At 39.8% G+C, this 20,090-nt stretch overlaps 2 protein-coding genes across 2 annotated transcripts in view; both read left to right on the top strand.

Annotated features, from left to right (window-relative positions):
* The first annotated feature begins 18 nt into the window (after positions 1-18).
* Positions 19-8,868, top strand: LOC137131993 (fibronectin type III domain-containing protein 7-like). Its single transcript, XM_067513956.1, has 14 exons — positions 19-669; positions 802-817; positions 946-1,203; positions 1,441-1,701; positions 2,689-2,949; positions 3,464-3,721; positions 4,239-4,496; positions 4,584-4,841; positions 5,280-5,534; positions 6,294-6,548; positions 6,763-7,023; positions 7,223-7,252; positions 7,345-7,385; positions 8,325-8,868. Exons 1-13 carry the CDS (start codon positions 616-618, stop codon positions 7,374-7,376), a joined length of 2,457 nt encoding a protein of 818 aa, XP_067370057.1. The 5' UTR covers positions 19-615; the 3' UTR covers positions 7,377-7,385; positions 8,325-8,868.
* Positions 8,869-12,911: 4,043 nt separating this feature from the next.
* Positions 12,912-20,090, top strand: part of LOC137131885 (mucin-3B) — a 41,046-nt gene continuing 33,867 nt past the window's right edge. Inside the window, exons 1-11 of the mRNA XM_067513725.1 lie at positions 12,912-12,917; positions 13,250-13,276; positions 13,573-13,591; positions 13,817-14,080; positions 14,363-14,623; positions 14,843-15,112; positions 15,681-15,944; positions 17,577-17,695; positions 18,269-18,410; positions 19,112-19,378; positions 19,630-19,890. Of these exons, the coding sequence (XP_067369826.1) occupies positions 12,912-12,917; positions 13,250-13,276; positions 13,573-13,591; positions 13,817-14,080; positions 14,363-14,623; positions 14,843-15,112; positions 15,681-15,944; positions 17,577-17,695; positions 18,269-18,410; positions 19,112-19,378; positions 19,630-19,890 (1,900 nt within the window). The remainder of the gene's footprint in view (positions 12,918-13,249; positions 13,277-13,572; positions 13,592-13,816; positions 14,081-14,362; positions 14,624-14,842; positions 15,113-15,680; positions 15,945-17,576; positions 17,696-18,268; positions 18,411-19,111; positions 19,379-19,629; positions 19,891-20,090) is intronic.

Genomic DNA, 20,090 nt, shown 5'->3' with positions numbered 1-20,090 from the left:
CTTCTACTCAAAATCCACTGACTCAAATGACAGATAGAAACAGAGAGTCAGATCCATTAACTGTGTTGAATGTTCTTGCTTCTAATCTGTGCAGCGAGATGACTCTTCAAGCGTTGTATGCTATGGCTTGCTAAAACAGCAATATAAGAGGCGGGGACACCAACAAGCTTCTCAGGAAGGCTGGCTCTGTTATTGGGATTTATCTGGAGCCCCTGGACTTGGTCATGGTGAGGGGGATGTGGCACAAATTGTCCAGTAGTGATCTGAGGCCTCTAGCTAAAACAAGTCCCATTTATTTTTCAGGTCCATATACATACAATCATTTTAGGTGCCTTGACTGCTTCCTTAAATATAGAATATCATGCCTGTAACTAGAAAGTGGTCTCTGTTTCATGGTATCCTGTGTACTTGGCCTAAGGAGCCTGTCTCTTACCTATGATTGGATATTTGCCCCCAATGGGAGGGGGCAGATGCAGGTATTTTATCTATCATGGACATGACATATATTTAGGAAACGGTAAAATAGTCAGGAGTTAATCGAGCTTTCTAAATCAAACACAAGCTACAAGGTGTGAGAAACAGTGAGACGAGTGTTTACAGAGACGGACTGGAAGAATGGGAGCTGTCAAGTGGTTCATGATTTTTGTCTTCCTGGGCATATGCTCACAGGTAAGGTACAAATGTACAATTATGAAAATAGACAGTCAGACATGATATGCTGATATTGCAATAGTAACTTTGAAACTCATTTCATAAAACTGGATTTCATATAATTTCACAAAACTGTTTTTATATTTGCAGGCTGCAGCTCAATCAGGTACATGTTTTTCTTTATCATAAATTCTGCTGTTTTCTAGCAGTAAAATATGAGATATGAAAGGTTTGTGTAAAACTCTGATATGTAGATGCTATAATGTTTGTCTCTTTTTTAATCTCTTTTCGAAGTTTTTCAAGTGTCAGTGTTCTCAGCAACATCCAAGGCTGTGATTCTCAAATGGACCAGGTACTCAGGAGCCAGCTCATACAAGATTACTGTCACCCCCAAAAGCTCACCGACCAACCATGTTGCTTTTGCCCAGTTTGGCTCAAATGTAGTGATGGGATCTGTCAACTCTCTGTCCCCAAACACCATATATGTCTTCACAATTGAAGCTCTGAATGATTCTGAGTTACTGATCACAGCAACCACTGAATCATCAACAGGTGAGGTGCATTTCTGTCCACCTGAGCAGAGTACCACTAAATAGTCACCAAATTTGAACATTAACCCTCAACTGTGATAAAATATCTTGAAATGTTTTTTTTTTTTTTACTGATTTTTTTTTTTACTTCTGAAAATGTCTATCCCTTGTTCTCACAGAATCTTGTAAATTGAAGTTACATTTTACTGTGTGTCCTAAATGCCATCTCTAATATTACATGATTGATTCGATATTTTAGCCCCAGACCTGATGGATCCCATTCAGACAGTGAAGCCAAAGGATAGCAGGACCTTGATGGCAGAGTTCATTATGGAGCCTGGTGCGACTAACTACATAATACGAGTCCAGAATGCTGCTGGCTTCTTCAGAGAAGACACAGTGTCCTCTTCCCCGGCTGAGATCACGTCCCTTACACCGTACACTGAGTATAAGCTCAGCATCATGGCTGTGAACAGTGGAGGCCGCAGCCAGCCGTCTCTCCCTGTGACTGCGAAGACAGGTAATAGTTTTTTTTTTTTATCACAATACCTAATTGTGAGCAAAGTGTAAGAATTTCACATTTTTCCACCGGCGTATGTGAGTCACACACTCACTAAGCAACACTGAGCTTTTCTTACCACTCCCTATGCCCCACAGAAGAAACTTGATCTACTGTATTGTCCCAAGATATCCACTGCTGTGAGTGAACATGCATACGCATTATCTTCACTTAGTTTCAGTCATAATTATCCAGTTTCAGTGTAATGCAAGTTTGTCTTACCTAAGAAATCCATCAGCCCCCCCTAAGGGCCTCACCTGTACCTGTAGTAACAATACCTGACCCTTCTCTTTTAAACATAAGGTAGAAGTCATCCTAAATATTTAACATAAGGGATACTCACGTTTACTGTTTAACCTTGTTGATCATTATGGATAATTTTGGCTTAATTCAGGACTATAGATTTCCCTCAGTGGTGAAACAAGTTACCTGTCTCGATTAGATCAGCAGAAGTCTGCTCTGTCTTAAAGAAAATCCCCTGAAAATTTCACACGCACCTACTTCTCTCTGTCCAAACAAACGTGTTGACGCTAAAGGTAAACTGGTAACTGATGCTTATGCAGGGTATCTTTTAGATACCCCTAAAGTCAGAAAAGGTTTTCACACAGTAGGACTTAAAGCACTAAAGGCCCCTAAAACTTAGTGGCTAGTGGCCACATATGCAAATAAATATAAGTTTAAGGGTAAAAAGACATTTTCAGGACAACCACATAAGTTGGTAGAGCATCTACATCCATGTACCTCACTCTTTACGGTTTGGTTCCTGTTCACAAGTCGATGTGTCTTTGGACAAGACACTAAAACCCCAGTGGTTGCTCCACCATTTATCTGCAGCTGTCCAGCATAAACTCAGATATGTTTATGCAACAACTGTGGGCTGTATTTTTAGAGCCAGTACACTCTTTGTCCTTCTAAACACAGAACACATGTTAATCTTGTCTTCCACAGTTTTGCCTCCTCTCCTGGTCTCCACCTCCTCTCCCAGCAATGACACAATTATTGTGTCTTGGGTCCCCATTCCTCATGCTGTCCAGTACAGTCTGTCCATATCCAATTTTCTCTCAAACACCAGCACGGAGTACAACACCTCCAGCACAAATCTGACCCTCTCAGGTCTGGATGCTGGCTCGCTCTATGTCATCAAGGGTTTTGCCTGGGACATCGAAGGCCGAAAGGGAGAGTGCAGTTTAAACATCAACCAGACAACACGTAAGTTGGCACCTGAAACATAGTAGTGCCCCTGCAGTTAATATTAATTAACATTAATATTAATATTAATGTTAATATTAATTGCAAATGAACATACATTTATTTTCCCCATTTTCATTATTGGAAGTAGCCACTGAGCTTTGATGAACCTGTCTGTGAGTGTAAAATTAGCATTTAATCATTGACTTAGGATAATTTGTGCAACACGTAGATAACAAAATAAGAAAACACTCCATTCCAAGCTTTTAAGATTTCCCTTAAAGTTAGGACTTCAGTGACTTCGGCTCCTAGTATCCAAACTAGCTAATCATGCAAAATAACTGATGCTTTGATGTGTAGATTTGATTCTAATGCTATACACAGAAATGGAAACATATTGTCTATAACCTATAAATCTACAATAGTAACAGCCATTTGATGAATACTGTTAAGTTTGCACAATACATGTAAAAAAATAATCATTTATTATTATTTTTTTATTTGTTTGATGTCCTTGTGTTTGGTCTTTTAACAGGACCTTCAGCACCATCTCTTGTCAAAGTCTCTCTGGTGATGAGCAATGGTGTGGCCGGACTCTCTGTGACTTGGACCCTCGACCAGCAGGTCTATGGATCCATCCAAGTGATGAGTGACCAGAACCTCTCCTGTAACTCCACCTCCACCTCCTGCACCCTGTCTCCAGTTAAGTGTGGAGAGGTACACATTATCCAGGTCACTGCCTCCAACGAAGCCGGGCCCAGCTACCCATCCAGCCCTGAGGTCTTCACCAGCTGTGAGCAGTAGTTATTTGCTTAGATTCTGATCCAGTTCTGTCCGCTAATAATATTTCTGTTCTGTGTTTCCTGTTTTATCTTAAGACTAAAAATTAAAAATTAAAGATGTAAGTGGAATAAACACATTTTACATTTAAATACAAAAATAATACAACACAAAAACTGTTTTATTTCAAACATTTTAGAGTTCAGTAGTAGTACTGCAATGAATCTGCATTTCTACCTGGTTTTGTTGAGCACAATTGCAGATATTTATGTTCTGACGGTTTAATAACAGTCAGGGATGCATTCTGTTGCATATTAACAGACAGGTAAAGTGCGTTTAAACTGCACTTACGACATATAAGACAATAAAAAGGTCTGCACCTGAATGGGCTGCAGTATCAGTACATAGAAAAATCATTGCATCATCCCATCTTTCATGGTAAAAAACCAAACACTACACCACCACAGTGCTAGTTTAAAGTCAAGACAGCATTATGTTGCTCTAAACTCACTGTTCTCCTGTGCTTTCAGTTCCCTGTCCACCAGAGTCTTTGGCTCTTGTGGAGCCGACAGACGGAACCTGCACACTGACATGGAACACGGTGCCTCATGCCGACAGCTACGCGGCCTTCATCAAAAGAGGAGACAATAGTGAGGAGACCGGCTGCAACACCACCAGCAACAACTGTACCTACCACTGCGAGTGTGGCTATGCATATCTAATGTCTGTGTTCGCACTCAACCAGGCCGGCAGCAGTCCTCAAGGAAAGATCCTCAACTATACCACCTGTGAGTAGCAGCAGATGTTTGAAGATTTCTATCTCCTGATTATGACCATTATATGTTAATATGTGTGTGTTGTAATTTGTCATTCAGTGCCCTGTTGTCCAGAGAGTGTGTCCATCCCTGTGGTGAGCTCAGACACCCTGGAGATCATGTGGACGGTGTCCCGGGGAGCAGACCTGTACGAGACTCGGGCTGCGGACAGTTCGGAGGTCATCCTGTGTAACGACACTGCACCAGTGTGCGCCCTCTCTGACCTCAGCTGTGACCGTGACTACAGTGTGGTGGTCACACCCTGCAATGAAGTCAGTGGATGCAACCATGGATGCTTAGCCACCACTAAAGCCACAGGTAGAGGACTTCTATTCATATATTGTATGCATGTATCCAGCACATATCCAGTCACATTTTGGTTATAGGTTATACACAGTATTTATTAAAATAAGAAAACATCAGTATAGTGGCTCAGAAGCCTATCTGAGCTGTACAATAATATTTCTATTTGTGTTTATTATTGAGTAGGTGGGGGTTTTGTACTGGACTACGTTTTAAAATGTGTTTCTATGTGTGTCTTTTCAAGTTTGTGTTTTGACTTTCTGTTAAATGGCAAGAGGAAGCTGTTTTATTATCTTATATTAAGAATGGATAGTAAATATTGTGTATTTTGTTTTATTCCTCATGTGAATGATACACTTTCTGTCTGTTCTTAGGATGTTTAGAACAATACATATTTCAATAGGATCCTCAAAGTTATGGACACTAAACTCGACTTTTAATTCACCCCATCAGGTCCCTGCATGCCAACAAATCTTGTGCTTACTCTGAAAAACTCCTCTTACATTGACGTCAGCTGGAAAGGAAACAACAGGAATGCTACTTACACGGTGAGCACATTGGGAGATGATGGCAAACACACCTGCACCACCTCAGGAAACAGCTGTGCCATCACGGACCTCCAATGTGGCTCCACCTACGAGGTCAGCGTCGTAGCCAGCAACGCCGCCGGCCACAGTTTAACCAGTTACACTGAGTTTCTAGAAACAGGTGAGAAGTTCAAGGTTTAAACTGATCTATTAAATTTAAAGGTAGAGACAAATGACAAATTCATGGAAAAACCAATACAAAAGTATTTACATACATTTATAAGTTTTTTTTTCTACACAGCCTTCAGTTTTTACATATGAGCCATAATAAATATTTTGTAGTTTCACTTTTTATTTACAGTCGGAGCATTAACTGTTCTGTTTATTTGTTTTTTACACTACATTTATGCTTTTAGGTTTAAAATGTTCAACATTCTAAAAACATTATTATTATTTAAATTTGTCACCTTTTTTAAATTACGTTAATTCAGGTAAAGTCCTAAAGTATTATTGTATTATGGAGCAAAATATACAGATATGGTACTGTACTGTGTAAGTAGCATAAATACTGATTAAATGAAATTAGAGCAGATTAGACCATTTGTGACAACTACAAATACAGATATTTTCAGAGATGATAAATATTAATAAAGAGGTACAGTTTCGCAGTACTTGCTATTTATCTGAGTATTTCTATTTAGACTACTTTTATTTAAATACTATAACATTTCTTCACAAATATTTTGCCAATAGTTTGTCGAAATAATCTCGAATAGACCTTTACTATTGAAAATACATGGTTTCATAAAGGAGAGGTGAATCGTAGAGCTTGAGCATAGAATTTGAAATGGTCGTTCTACCTAAAGTGGAGAGGTTATGTATACCAATACTTTTGAGTAGTGGGTTTGTGTACTTGTCTACATATCATCTTTTTCTCCAGAGCCCTGCTGTCCAGTGAATCTAACAGTGGATCAGGTGACTCAGGCAATGACCAACATCTCATGGTCTCACGCTAAAGGGGCCCATTCATTCATCACTTCTCTGAGCTCACAACGGGGTCACGCCCGCTGCCACACCCAGGGATCCCACTGCCTCGTGGGATGCATCACCTGTGGGACAAATTACACTGTCACCATGGAGATATTCAGCCACAGCGGTCACAACTCCAACTGCACTTATCAGGGTTTCTCATCCAGTGAGTGACATTTTCAACCACTGAATAGTGAACTTCCAATTATTACTCTTCATTGAATAAACCGTACCAGTGTTCTTGTCTGTAGTTTACGGCTTAATACTATACCTAGTTTAATGATATGTCTCACCTCAGAATCTCAGGGTCCTTTTATTGCAGTTCAATCAGGTCAAACTAGTGTTGCTTCAGAGACCTTTGCCCACATCGTGTCTTGTAGGTGCTTGCTGTCCGTCAGGTGTAAGGCTCTACAAGATGGGTATCAACTCTCTGCGGGTGTACTGGCGCAGCACTGGCAGCAGCCACAGCTACAGCGCAGCGATAGTGGGCACCAGCAACAACTACACCTGCACTGCATCTCCCGGGCAGAACAGCTGTGATGTTAGCAGCGTCCAGTGTGAGGATTCCTATCGTGTAGTAGTGGCCCCGGTTACAGCAGAGGGCAGCAGAGTCCTGCTCTGCCCCCAGAGACTGTACTCAGGTATGATAGTGGCATCCAATTATCCTGTTTCTGTGCATACATAGATTTAATTTAACACTATTAAGGTAATTCCACAATTGTCAGATTTCAGGAAACACAGTTACAATTGTACAATAGAAAATCTTTTATATTTTGGGAAATATTATGACACATTTTTTGTTAGCCTATAACAAAGAACAATTTTTTTTTTTATTTGTAGTAATTTGTTCAGGGAGCGATGTTGGCACAGGTAAGTAATGTGACCATTATGCATTAATCTCCATAAAATTCCAATAATTACGAACAGTGTTTCTAATATGACAATAAATTGCTCTTCTTCAGTAATTTACAGAGGGAAGAGAAGTGTGAACTAGTATATGATGGTAAGTAAATACGCTACATCTGATCAGTAATGGACACAGTTGTTTTATTTTTTGTGTGTGTTTGTGTGTGCGTTTCTCTAATCTTTGCCATTTGTGAAATACAGAATTATTTCACCACTTTTGATGTCAAGCAATTAAATGTAACCGTGTGAGATGTGTAGAGGGGGAATTACCTTTTATTGTTTATTGTTTTCTTGTATGAAGTTGAAGACATTTGAAAGTATGTAAAATGATAAGTAACTAAAAATACAGCTATCAGATGAACTGTATCTGTATTATATTGTATTCTCTCTAGTGAAATATTTTTCGGATGAATTACGTATCCAAAAACAAAAAGCAAAAACAAAAACAGAAAAACAAAACATATTTTTCTTACAATGGGCCTTTATACAGCACTTCTTCAGCTCTGTAAAGGCCCTGCTCCCCCAAGACTGACCAGCTTGACAAAGTCTGCTGGTGAGCTCAGCACAGCAGTGACATGCGGATGTAATATGAGACCTGATGTCTGTGTGACTCTGTAAGCTGTGGGTGTGCAGACCCAAAATGGAGGTCCGTTAATGACGACATTCGCACGTAGGACTGTCGGAAACATTTTGCCAGGGTCCAAAAAGAATCTTGACAGTCAAAGGTTTTTGTTTTTGTGCAACTTCTTCGACATGCGTACAGTTCATGGGGCGGCGTTTATATGGACATCATCAGTTAATTTTTGACTAAAAATATGATAGAAAGCATTATGTGACTCCTTGAAATACAGTTCTTAGTGCAATTACTTGCTTTCCACATCTGAAACTCATGGTAGTTGTCGTTATTCACAAAACAGCCTGTAGCTGGAAACTGATTTCTCCATAAAACTAACAGGCTGTTCTGCATCAGAATTCGTCATTTTGGGGAATAGCTAACAATAAATGTCACTGAATCTCTGATGTTCTGTCTTCACAGATGCGTCTCCATAGATACTACAAGCATTTCTGTCTTTTTCATCTTCCTTTGTCGCCCCTGCTCAGTAGATGAAGCCAGTCTAAAAGCCGAATCAAAGAACAATTGAAATTTAAAAAATTCATGCCCCTGCGCACGGTTACAAAATGACAGTGAAATAAATGTTTGACAATTTGTTCAATGTTGTAAATCCTTCCACATAAACAATGCTCATGTATCATCACCAGGTAAAAACAATAATTGTGCATAATCAAGCACCTAAATATAAGGAAGAACAAGTGACGTACGAGAGCGCATTTTTTGTGGGGCGCTCAAAACTCTGCACTGTGGTAGTCAATGATAAAAAAATACCCTAAATTTAATGAATACTTAAAACTAAATTATATTTTATAGCTCCAGGCCCAAGTAGAAAACCTCCTGATGATAAGGGGCAGATGCTGATCACTTCTCATTCGACAGTGTCTGCAGTTTGCCGTCGCTTGTTTTCAGGATGTGATAAAATGTGTGTTGTGTAAAACTGTTGTTCATTTCACTTAATAAAAGAGTTCCCAGCATAATTTGTTGTGCTTTGTGGTTGCTTTTGCATGTTTACAAAAATAAAAGAGGACAAACCAAAATGTAAGTCATCTGTCAGTGTACTGTGGAAGATAATTGGGAACTACAAGCCCTTCATTTGACACATTCACACTTTTAACTTCCAAATGACCAATGCGAGACGCTTGGGTTATTAACTGTCCCTGAAAGGACTAATGTTTCCCACCATCCGCTGTAAGTCAGTCATAAATGGGATCATAAATACATAAAATTAGGTATAAAACAAAATAAAACATTGAACGTATTAGCACCAGTGAGGTCATATTGTTATTTTGTGCACGCTCATCCTTCTCTTCATGTGTATTGTATAAAGTCCTTGAGTCCTAAAGTGCCATTGCTACAAAATGGGTGTTGGAAAAACAGGTTTAGCTGAAGACATGCATATCCTCTACTAAAGAGCACTGTTTTCAAAAGATTTGAAATATTAAATTAACTGTGTGGATGCTGGTCTTTTGACAGAAATTGATACGCACATGAATTTGCAGTTCCACCTACTATTTTTGCACAAACACCAGGAAACCTCAGTCATTTTACGACTAATGGACTTGCTGGCAATGACTAGCAGGCTGGATATCTGCCTTTAGAAACACACCCATGCACCAGCTTTAAAGGGCACCAATCACACGAAAGATGCGCCGCCCTGCCCCTTTTTCACAGGTTTCAGTTGACTTTGGTCCCTCTTAGCACAAAAGACATGGTTCTGGGATTATCCCCAGAGCACTGGTAGCTGTTATAGGCTATCAGTATTAATACTTTGGATGTTTTCAGTGGCCAATAGTTTCCATTTACTGTAAAGATATGGAATAAGGCTCAGCCAAAACTGTGGATGAGACATGCGAATCTTGGAGCGCTCCCAGCCAAAGCTAGAGGTCCTTTTAGCATCTTACATAACATCCCACTGTGGGGAATAACCATGTGAGAAAATCTTAAATTGATCCCACAACTCATCCATCAGTCCAACCTCGCAACAAACCAGATGGCTTATTGGCTGATTTCATACTTAGGGTTTGAATCAGAAACTTTATTGTGCATTGCTGGCTTCAGTTGGCTGTGAGCTGCTCAAAACAGTGCTTCCTTTGTATGAAATAGATAAAAAAAGATCATATTAAAGCCTCTACATAGTGGGTAAATCTATAACCATTAGCTGGATTCAGTTACACAAATAGTAGATTAAGAATTAGAACATATTCTGCAACTCCATATTTTACTACAGTGTATGAAATATAACATTTTAGAGCAGCCCCAACAATGATTATATGTGTAACTCAGTAACATATTTTTAACAATGCTGGTGCCTTCTTCTCTGGCAGACTAAATGCTTTGAGTCACTGCTGCATCTGCAGCCTTCTTCTTTTTCATCTCCAACATCGATTTAAGTTTCTCTCAGATTCTTGGATGTAAAACTGTTGGAGCTAAGTCTTCAGTCAGTTTTATCACATCGGGTGTGTCCCAGTATTTCTTTTCTAAGGAGATCTGCACTTGAGAAATTTATGGGAAGTTGCATCACAAAATGCTCAATGCCGCTGACCTGTAACAGTGTCTACTGCGTGACAATATCCCAGCCACATAAAAATACAATGAAATATTGGAGGCGTTCGCATCACTTGTCCTTATTCACCATGTTTCAGATTTGCTCTATTGTTTATGCAGGGGCAGCTACGGTTTCCTGGCAACTTTACAGACTGTATCCACTTTCATGTTGAATTCCTTTTTCTAATACAGGATGAGGAACTTGAAGGCGATAGCCCTTTATTCTCTTTTGATAAAAGATCCCATTCAGCCCAGTATGTAGCCTAGATAAAGCCAGCTAGGGATTAGTTTATCTAGGAGGAAATGTATTTAAGTTTTCAATTAAAACCCCCCCACTAACAAGCTCAGTCAAAACTTTAATAGCTAACAGTTTGAGAAAAAGCCTGCTTATTAACAATGCAGACCATGAGGTGTTTTCCAGGCACTTTCCAGTTTGTCCGTTTTTAAGATTTGCATGGTTGACTTCGATTTCAGTGGCACTTGTCTTCTTTGAATCGAATGGCCCCTCCTAAGTCTTTATTTCATTTACTGTGTTCTCATGTATTGTTACAGTTAACCCAGAAACATGGCCATGTGGAAAGTCACGGCGTGGCTTCAGAGTTTTGATATTTACAGTAACTCGGAAGCGAAAGAGTGAATAAAGAAACAAAAAGCTGGAAAAGAGGAAGTGGGATACATAAAATTACTTTGTATTATTTGTCAAATTTTGACAGTTTACATACGATGTGCATTTGAGTGGGTTTAACAGTAACTAATTTAAGCAGTTTTGAAGTGGCAGGTGAGCAGATATGTCACCATTGCATGACATTTACTGTAGGGCAACTTTGGGTACACTCTGGCATGTAGTCAGGAGGCCCAGGAGTCGAACCTCTGACCCTGTGGTTCGTGTATGACTCCACTGTGCCTCTCCCTCTCTGTACCCTTCATCCCCTGCTTTGGAGCTGTGCAGTTACTGCTCTTACCAACTTGCCTGATGTTTTTTTCTCTAAAAATCTGTATAGTCCTGACTTTATGTAAAATGCCTTAAGGATTAGTACTAAATTGGTGCTATATAGATAATATTAAATCAAATGGAACTGAATTCCTGGGAGTAACCATCAGAAAATGGGTCTTCATAAAGGAATAGACATGGTCAGCAACAATACTCGGGTAGGCTGTGGCATTTAAACAATGCTTACCTGATACTAAGGAGCCAAAAAGGTGCCCAGCAGCTACCTACAGTCTAAAGCATCATAACTGAAAGGTGGTTAAGGGTGACGTGAGCCAGTTCTAACTATTACTTTAGCAAAAAGGAAAATTTAAAGCCTAGCTGTTACAGTAAAGAGGGTGTCTGCCTCCCGAATCTGAAGTGCGAGCTGGTTCCACAAGACAGGAGCTTGGTAACTAAAGTCTCTTCCTCACATTCTAATTCTAGGAGCCACAAGAAAACTTCCCGCAGGACAATGTACCGTGTCACAAGGTAAAAACACCCCTGGGTCCAAAATTGCTAAGGAATGTTTGCAACAATTAAGGCAGTTGAAAAGGCAGAAAGGGTCCAAACCGGTACAAGCATTGTGTACGTAATCAAGTTTTAGGTGAGTGCACGTCTCTGTTAGGATGTGTGTTATCCTGTTTATCCTCACATTGTAGCCTGGGCTTGGAGAACCAGAAGCCAGAATGACATTAGGTGTCACGACACCAAAATGATACCAATGTCAGAAGTCCTGCTCCGTTTCTTTGAATTTAGTTCATTCTCACCTCTGTCCTTTAGGCTCCTGATTTTATCTGGAACATTTCTCTCAACCATCCACCATAATAATCTTAAATGTTCCTGCCTGTTCCAACTAGCTGACTTTCTCCACCCACACACACACACACACACACACACACACACACACACACACCTGGTCCTTCTCTCCCACTTACCCAGTCAATCTTTACCTGCCTGTTTCAGTAGCTCCTTGCCAGATCATCATGTTTTGTGCTTCTCTTTTGCACCATTTTCCCTAAATGATGCACATGTTGGAAAATTGGTGACAATGGGCTCTTAATTTGCGTGTGTTTTGTCAGTGTTGAGCTCCAAAGGACATCGTACAAAAGGGAATAGGACCCCTTGTGAATGAACTCCCGTACCAGAAAGCAACTACTGACACACAGGAGTGTGTTCCATGGATATAGGAGGTGTAGTGGTAAATAAAAAACAAAACTACTTTAAAACGAATCACATATATATACATGGAGCAGATGAAAAGCCATTTCATTTAATCTAATTTTACTCCCTTAGCGCCCCAGAAGTGTGTGTCTGCTACAGAATGTACTACTTCACTTTTTGTGGCGGACGACTGAAACATTGCATTAGGTCAAAATCCTGTTTATCAGCACTTCTCCTCAAACTGGGCAAAGTAATTAACAGGCTGATAAACTATAAGTATGTTTAATAAAAGTGTTTCTGGATTGGGCACCTGGGATCTCCAGGGCCCTAAAAACATGAAGGTCAGAAGACTTAGGGAGTTGATTATAATGAATGCATTCTAAATTCTCTCTAGAGAGGTCACATAAGATGTCTCAAACCAACATCTGAAAGGAAGCTTACAAATTTCCAAAATAAGAGAAAGACATGAGCATGTTAGTGCCGCTGGAAACTGTCATCTACTCTTGCACTGTATTACTCAGAGTGGGCACACTGATGGAAACAAATGAGTGATAATTATGTAACCTGATAGATGGGTGACAGCCAGCGTGTGACCTAGTGATTTGTTATCCTCACTTCAGGTTAACTCACCAAACTCTCATTTGTCCATCCCTCCCTTCTGTTATGTTCTCAGGGCAGCAGCGACTGCCCGGGGCTGTTGGTGGGACAGCCTGTCCCCATTTGGGAAATACTGATTGGTTCCCACACACACTGGGCTGAATCTCAAAAGAATCCAGAACACCTTTTGTATTTGACTCCCTTGTATACTAAACAAATTGTAATCTGGCAGTCATTGTCAAAGATGGGATTGTTGGGAGCCATAGGTTTTTCGTTAATATTGGTATCTCTAACTCAGGTAAATTGCAGTTTGTTCTACATTAAGCTCTTTATTAATGGATATAATGTATCAAATGCAGTAGTGGAATATTTATACTGCATTGTTTTTCTTATTTACAGATACCGGATAGTGTAGAAGGTGAGTAAATCAAGAATTTGTTTGAAATCATATTTTAGTTCTTATGTGCATGAGTGCTTATCCTAGCCATTTTTTAATTGTTATATCTTTAATATTTATAAATCTTAATGAACTGGGACAAATATCTTAGCCTACACTTACATGTGTGCTGTTTCTTGCAGTTTTCATATTTACTGGTTAGTGAACTTATTCCTCAAACCAATCACATATTACCATCTTTTGCAGGGTGCAAAATCTTGTCAGTCAGGGCGTCGGGCCCCTCATCAATCCTGGTAAAATGGGAAGTATATACTGGGGCAGCAAGCTATTTTTTGGACCTTCGGGTGGTAAACAATACAAACGTTGTGCCGGTGGTAGTGAGCGTGCCATCGAGCGTGACAGAGAAGGATGTACAAGGCTTGAGACCAGGAACCGAGTATACTGTCACCTTTAAAGTTTTCCAGTTTTTATTTTCTTCAGCCTGTGTTGTTACAACTACAGCGTGGACAGGTAATGGAGAAGAAAGTTAATTCAGTATTTATGTAGAACTTCTTAAAATTGTATAGTGATAGGAATTATTATTTTGTCAGGTCAACGTAACCATGTCATTCACCCTCAGAGAGCTCTCTGATGTGCTATTTGATTAACTAAGCATTAAAGTTTTCTTAAAGCTATATGAAAGTGCTCGTCATCCAGATTTCATTTTATGCACTGAAGGTGTAATCAGGCACAGGTACAACACAAGCTAACATGCATCCTCACAAGCTTTTCTCCACTGCTATTTCCTCTCAGTCCCCGACACATCGCAGATAGAAGTTGGCCAGCCACTGACAAGCACCTCCATCTATGTAAAATGGTCTCAGATACCATCGACACAACGTTACTACCTGCTGGTCCGTTCTCAGGCCACCGGACTAACCTTCAACCTCACCTACACTAACACATCCACTACAGTGGAAAACCTGCAGCCCTCCACCAACTACGACTGCTACGTTTACACAGCTAACCAGGGCGGCCTGGGATTCGGAAGCAAAGTGAGGACCATCACGACCTGTGAGTGACCAGTTTCCCTCCATTTGGAGCTTTGAAAATGTTCCGGAATGAGTAGAAACAGAGCGATGTGTTGATGTGAAGACATGTCTCTGCTTTTCACAACGAAACCGTTATAATGTTCAGTAGATTTATGTGGATACTGATTATTAAGCATCATGCTAGTTGTCTAATAATGAAATTATATGGTGTCTAGTATTTAAAGGGTCTATATGCTTTTAGTGGTGCAGCCGCCGGTGAACATCACAGCAACTCAGACCAGCCGGAGCACAGCAAGGGTGACGTGGCAGCCAGTGAAGGAAGTCTTGATCTACAGAGTCGTCATCCAGAGCCTCGATGACCCAACCAGCAAGCCCTCTGTGCACAACGTCACAGACACAAAGATGGACGCTCAAGGCATCTTCCCATGTTCCACCTATTTGATATCAGTGTCCTCTCTCAGCAAGTTCCTGGTGCCAAGCGAGGCCACGGTTTACACATACAGCACCAACAGTAAGTCAACAGAGCCAAACTGATATGAAAAACTTGGTGATTAGGATCTAGGTCAGCTATTCTCTCTGAGGCGTTCCTTCCAGACATGGAGAATATGATCCTGAGGGGGGGAAAAGGATAAAGGTACCTTGACAACCTACTTGCTGTTTGAGGCTCTCACATAAACATAAACCTGAGATAAAACACAAAATTAAAAGCGTGTTTTGGTCATTTACAAAATATTAATTATGAGACACTGCACATAACACGGACTGCTTCTCAGTCATCATGGCATTTATATGGCTCATTTCTCTGATAAAGATAATGTGATAATAATGTGATTCAGAGGCTCTAAAAACACATCTCAGACGCTCAATACTTAAAAAATATTGTGTGAGAAATTGGAAATGTTGCCAAAAGTAAAGGCACAAGTAGAAAATGTGAAATTAATAAATTATTCCTACTATGTTGCCTGAAAGATGACACATACAGATGATACATAATGACTCTACCATCTAGACCAAGCAACATCCTGTTCTTTACAAACTTTAACAAAACTGGTAACTGCAACATATTGTGTAATTTGCAGAGTTGACACCAGTTTCCACAGTATCGGTGGACTACACATGCACCGATCATGCAGCCTGGGTGTCCTGGTCAGCAGTCTTTGGGGCTGACTCCTACAAGGCCACGGCAACAAGTAACAATGGCACTCAGCTGACGTGCAGCAGCCAGACGGACAGCTGTCAGATCACCGGACTGAGCTGTGGTCTGTACTACGTGGTGAGCGTCACACCCATATCAGGGAACTGCCAAAACGTAGTGACCACCACATCGGCAACGTTTCAGACTGGTGAGACACAATGATTGCACGCACACAAAACACTGCACTACTGTACACAAACACACCAAAAGACATGTAAACACCTGCATCTTCTCCAAAGTCTATTTTGACCAAATTTGTGTCTATTTGGATGATTCTGTACTTTTTCTTGATGTAAAAGACAAAATCTGCTTGTCGAACTGCTACTATTCTATTATTCTACTATTGTTTAAGTGCAGAAAATATGCAGACTGTGCAAATGAGAAGAATCATTTTGCTCAGATTTCTATTTAGACTTAATCAGTTCAAGACCTGAATTTTCTTTACAGGTAATGGAAAGTTTATTTCCGCAGGCTGCTGCAATGTTGTATCTAGAAAAGGAAGCTAGAAAGACACTTAAAAAATGAAGCTTAAGAATTGTTTTCACATGCTATACTAATTATGGGAAATCAGTTATTAAAATAAGTGTTTGGCACACAACCCGCGGGGGATGAAGTTCTCAGATCGTTTACTTAAGTAAAAGTACAAATACTACTGGGTAAAAATACTCTGTACTCTGTCTATAAAACAGAGTGTGTGATGAGTAAAAGCAGATTCGCCCGATTCTAACAATATAATAATACCAATTATTATTTTCTACCTTTTAGATGAAAAGGTAGAAAGAGGTGATCTAAGTGCACCATAATGTGCCGAGAAACCAAAAAACTATAAAACCACTCAAACCCAACTTTTGATCGATTTTGTGAGATCCCCACCTGAACAAACCAGACCTTTAATACCAGACAATACTTTTTTTAAGATGCACACTTTACGCGCTCCACCCTACCATCTCATCTTTGCACAGATTGTTAATCCTTTTATCACACAAGTCACCTGATCCGTGCTGTTGGAGAGCTTCGTTGAGATTTTCTGTCTAAGCCCCAACCCCCGCTGTATTTGTGCACAGACAAGACTCAGGCGATGCTGAATCTGGCGAGTTGCATGTTCAATAAACAGCCGTCAAATATTTTTTAATAAAAGCGTAAATTACTAAAGCTGGCGAAAACTTTTCACAAAAGCTTAAAGGCTAAAGAAAAGGAAACAATGTCATTTTTAGATTATATTGATGTGACTTTCTGATCATTTATTTATCCTTTATCCTGTCCCAATACTATTCTGACAACAAGTCTTGAATTATGACCAAAAGTGACAAAAGTGACAATTAAAGGCAAGAATTTATCGGATGTTGGACTACAAAGGAAAGTCAGGATTGGGATCGCAAAGGTCAGGTAGTTCTTTTCTGTTTTTACAATAGGTTAAAGATTGGTTATATCATCTAGGTGCTGTAAGAGAAAAGGTGTTTACAACTTTTTTCATGGTTTTGTTTGGCGTCTAAGTTTCTTGAATCCATCACTAGGTGTCTCCTTTGAAACTGGGTCTCCCATTGAGCTCCGTTGTCTTCATCATATTGTGTTGTGTTAAACCTGAAACCTCACACAATGAAAAGCAACACTAAGAGCTAATCTTCAATATCAGGGTGTTTCAACTTTAAAAGGGATTTGAGATGGCCTCCCTTGGTGCTGACAATAAACCCTTCAATGCCATTTACTTCTATCCATCTGATGTGGCTGGGAGTGTTTACACAGTGTGATTTAATGTAGAAACCTGTGTTTTTGCTTCAAGTCGCCTGTCCTCCCAAGAAACTGGAGCTGTTCCGGAACTGTTCCAGTGAAGTCATCATCTTCTCATGGGAGCCCACAAACAATACAGATTTCTATGAGGCCACAGCAGTGGACTCTAAGGTACAGTATTATGGGATTTTCAATGTAAAATGAATTCATTATTTGTAAGAAAAGTATTTGGAGTTGTGGTACATTTTTACAAAAGGAGGTGAAAAGGCGGTTTTGTTCGGGGCCTTTCGGTATTTCTGTCAACTCAAGTTATATTTTACACATTATACTGTATATGTTGTGGAGATAAACAAGTATTTTAAAATTTGGGGAAATAATATTTGCTTTTTTTTTTTTTTTTTGCCTGATGAAACTCAGCCAGCAGCCAGTTAGCATAGCTCAGCATAATGACTGAAAATGGAGGAAAACTGCTAGCTAAGCTTTGTCTGAAGGTTAGAAAAAGAAACCAAAAATAAAAACTACTTACCCAAATTTGGTCCTGCTGCAGCTTGTTTTTGCTATTTACCTTTTGTAATATAACACAATCTTTAGTGACTAGCTGCTTTTCCCTGTATTTGGTCTTTGCGCTATGCTAACGGGCTGCTAGCTACACACACGCGAGACTGGTTTAAGTCTTCCTCACTCAAGAGTGTGTCATTATTCTATATAAGGTTTAGAAACGTTGTACGATTTGTCTCTACCCAGGGAGAAGTCCAGGAGTGTGTGACTATAGACAGTGTGTGTTATTTCACACACACAGTGTGTGGACGACATTATTACTTCACGGTCTCTGCGGTCACAGGGGAGTGTAGCAGCCAGAGCAGCTCTTCTGTTGACATTCAAACAGGTATGATCACATTAATCTGCAGTACATCCATTTCATATTCATATTTATTGTAGTTTATGTCTATACCGCATGTTTACAGTACATATATGTGCTATATCTTTGGTTACAATGTGGAGCTCTGCTCTGCACTCTAGTGCGAGTGCCCTCTGGTGTATATTTTTGTAAAATATAATCAGTATTTTTGTCTTTAACAACTGAAAACTGTAATAGACTTAGCTGGAAAATATTATCGAACTTCTTATTTTTTTTAAAAAATACCCCAAAAATTGAAGAGCCTTTGTGGTCTTCTAAGGTGGAGAATGGAGATTAAATATATTTAATTTAGAATAGGTCAGTCATATATTGGATGCAAACATTTCTTCTATATTTATTTCAGTTTCCTATAAGAAGAGCTGGTGGTGTATTGTTTTTTTTTCTATTTATTTTAAAAGGTACAATGATGTTAATTCCACATGTTCACGTTGAATTTTTTAATGAAACCTTTTAAAACGAAACTACTTTCCTTGACAATTCACTGCACCCTTGCATTAACAATTGTTTAAGCACCTGTCTTACTACAATATGAAAAGTCGGTGAAGAATTCTCAGTCATCCAGGTTTGGTTGTCCGAAGGTTGAATCCCTTCAACTGGACTTCTGCTCCTTGGTTATCTCACAGAAGTCCATTTTTGTAATTGCATACACAATCTTTGCCTTCCCGTAGCACCGTGCATCCCTCAGAATCTGCAAACGTCAGCTGACTGCAGATCCGATGTCATGATCAGCAAGTGGGACCTTGCAGAGGGCGCTCTAAGCTACACGGTGGAAGCCTTTGGCAACCGGGGAAGCAACAGCCACTACAACTGCAGCTCAGTTTCTAACAGCTGTGCTATAGAGGGCATCCAGTGTGGAGAGTCTTTGACCATCTTCATCACCGCTTATGATGATGAATGCGCCAGTCCGAAGGCACTGGGGCCTGTGGCTGAGACAGGTCAGTAAAACCTGTTAGTGTCCGGTTGTTAGGACTTAACTGTGGCCAGTTAAGTTTCAAGATTCTGAAATTGTTTTCTTGTGTTATAAATTTAAATTTGTTTGGTATTTTGTGGTTAAGAATACACAACTAGTTTAGTCACATATGACTGAGTGTGAACCATGCAATAGCCTGGCAACCATGACTCCTGTCACCTTCCACTGGTTTAGAGAAGAATTGGTTCTCATTTTCATTCATTCTCTCATTTTCAGCCCCATGCACTCCCCAAAATGTAGTAGCAGTGAAGGAATGTGGAGCAGACTCTATCACATTGACTTGGGATTTGTCTGGTGGCGCAATTTTCTACGTCGGATTGGCAAAGGATAGCAATGGCATCATTCACAACTGTAACTCCTTTGATCTGACCTGTAATATTGCGGGGTTGAAGTGCAGCACTAACTACAGAGTACACGTCATTGCCTCCAACTTCGTGTGCAATAGTACTGAGAGCAGGAGTGTTTCCATAGAGACAGGTACTGTGAGTTTTTATTTATTTATTTTTTACAGTAAATCTCCATAGGTGAGGACTGAACAAAATTGTACGTACATTAAATTATTTAAAGCACACTTTTGGAAAATACATTTTTAGGTGTAAAATAAACTGCAAACTTAAAGTTGTATGCAGCTGTATGATACATCCTTAATTTCTGCTTCGGTTTTGTTTCATTCCTAC

The sequence above is a fragment of the Channa argus genome, chromosome 8 (assembly GCF_033026475.1).
Source record: "Channa argus isolate prfri chromosome 8, Channa argus male v1.0, whole genome shotgun sequence".
Classification (NCBI taxonomy): Eukaryota; Metazoa; Chordata; class Actinopteri; order Anabantiformes; family Channidae; genus Channa; species Channa argus.
This window is presented reverse-complemented; position numbering and strand designations above follow the sequence as displayed.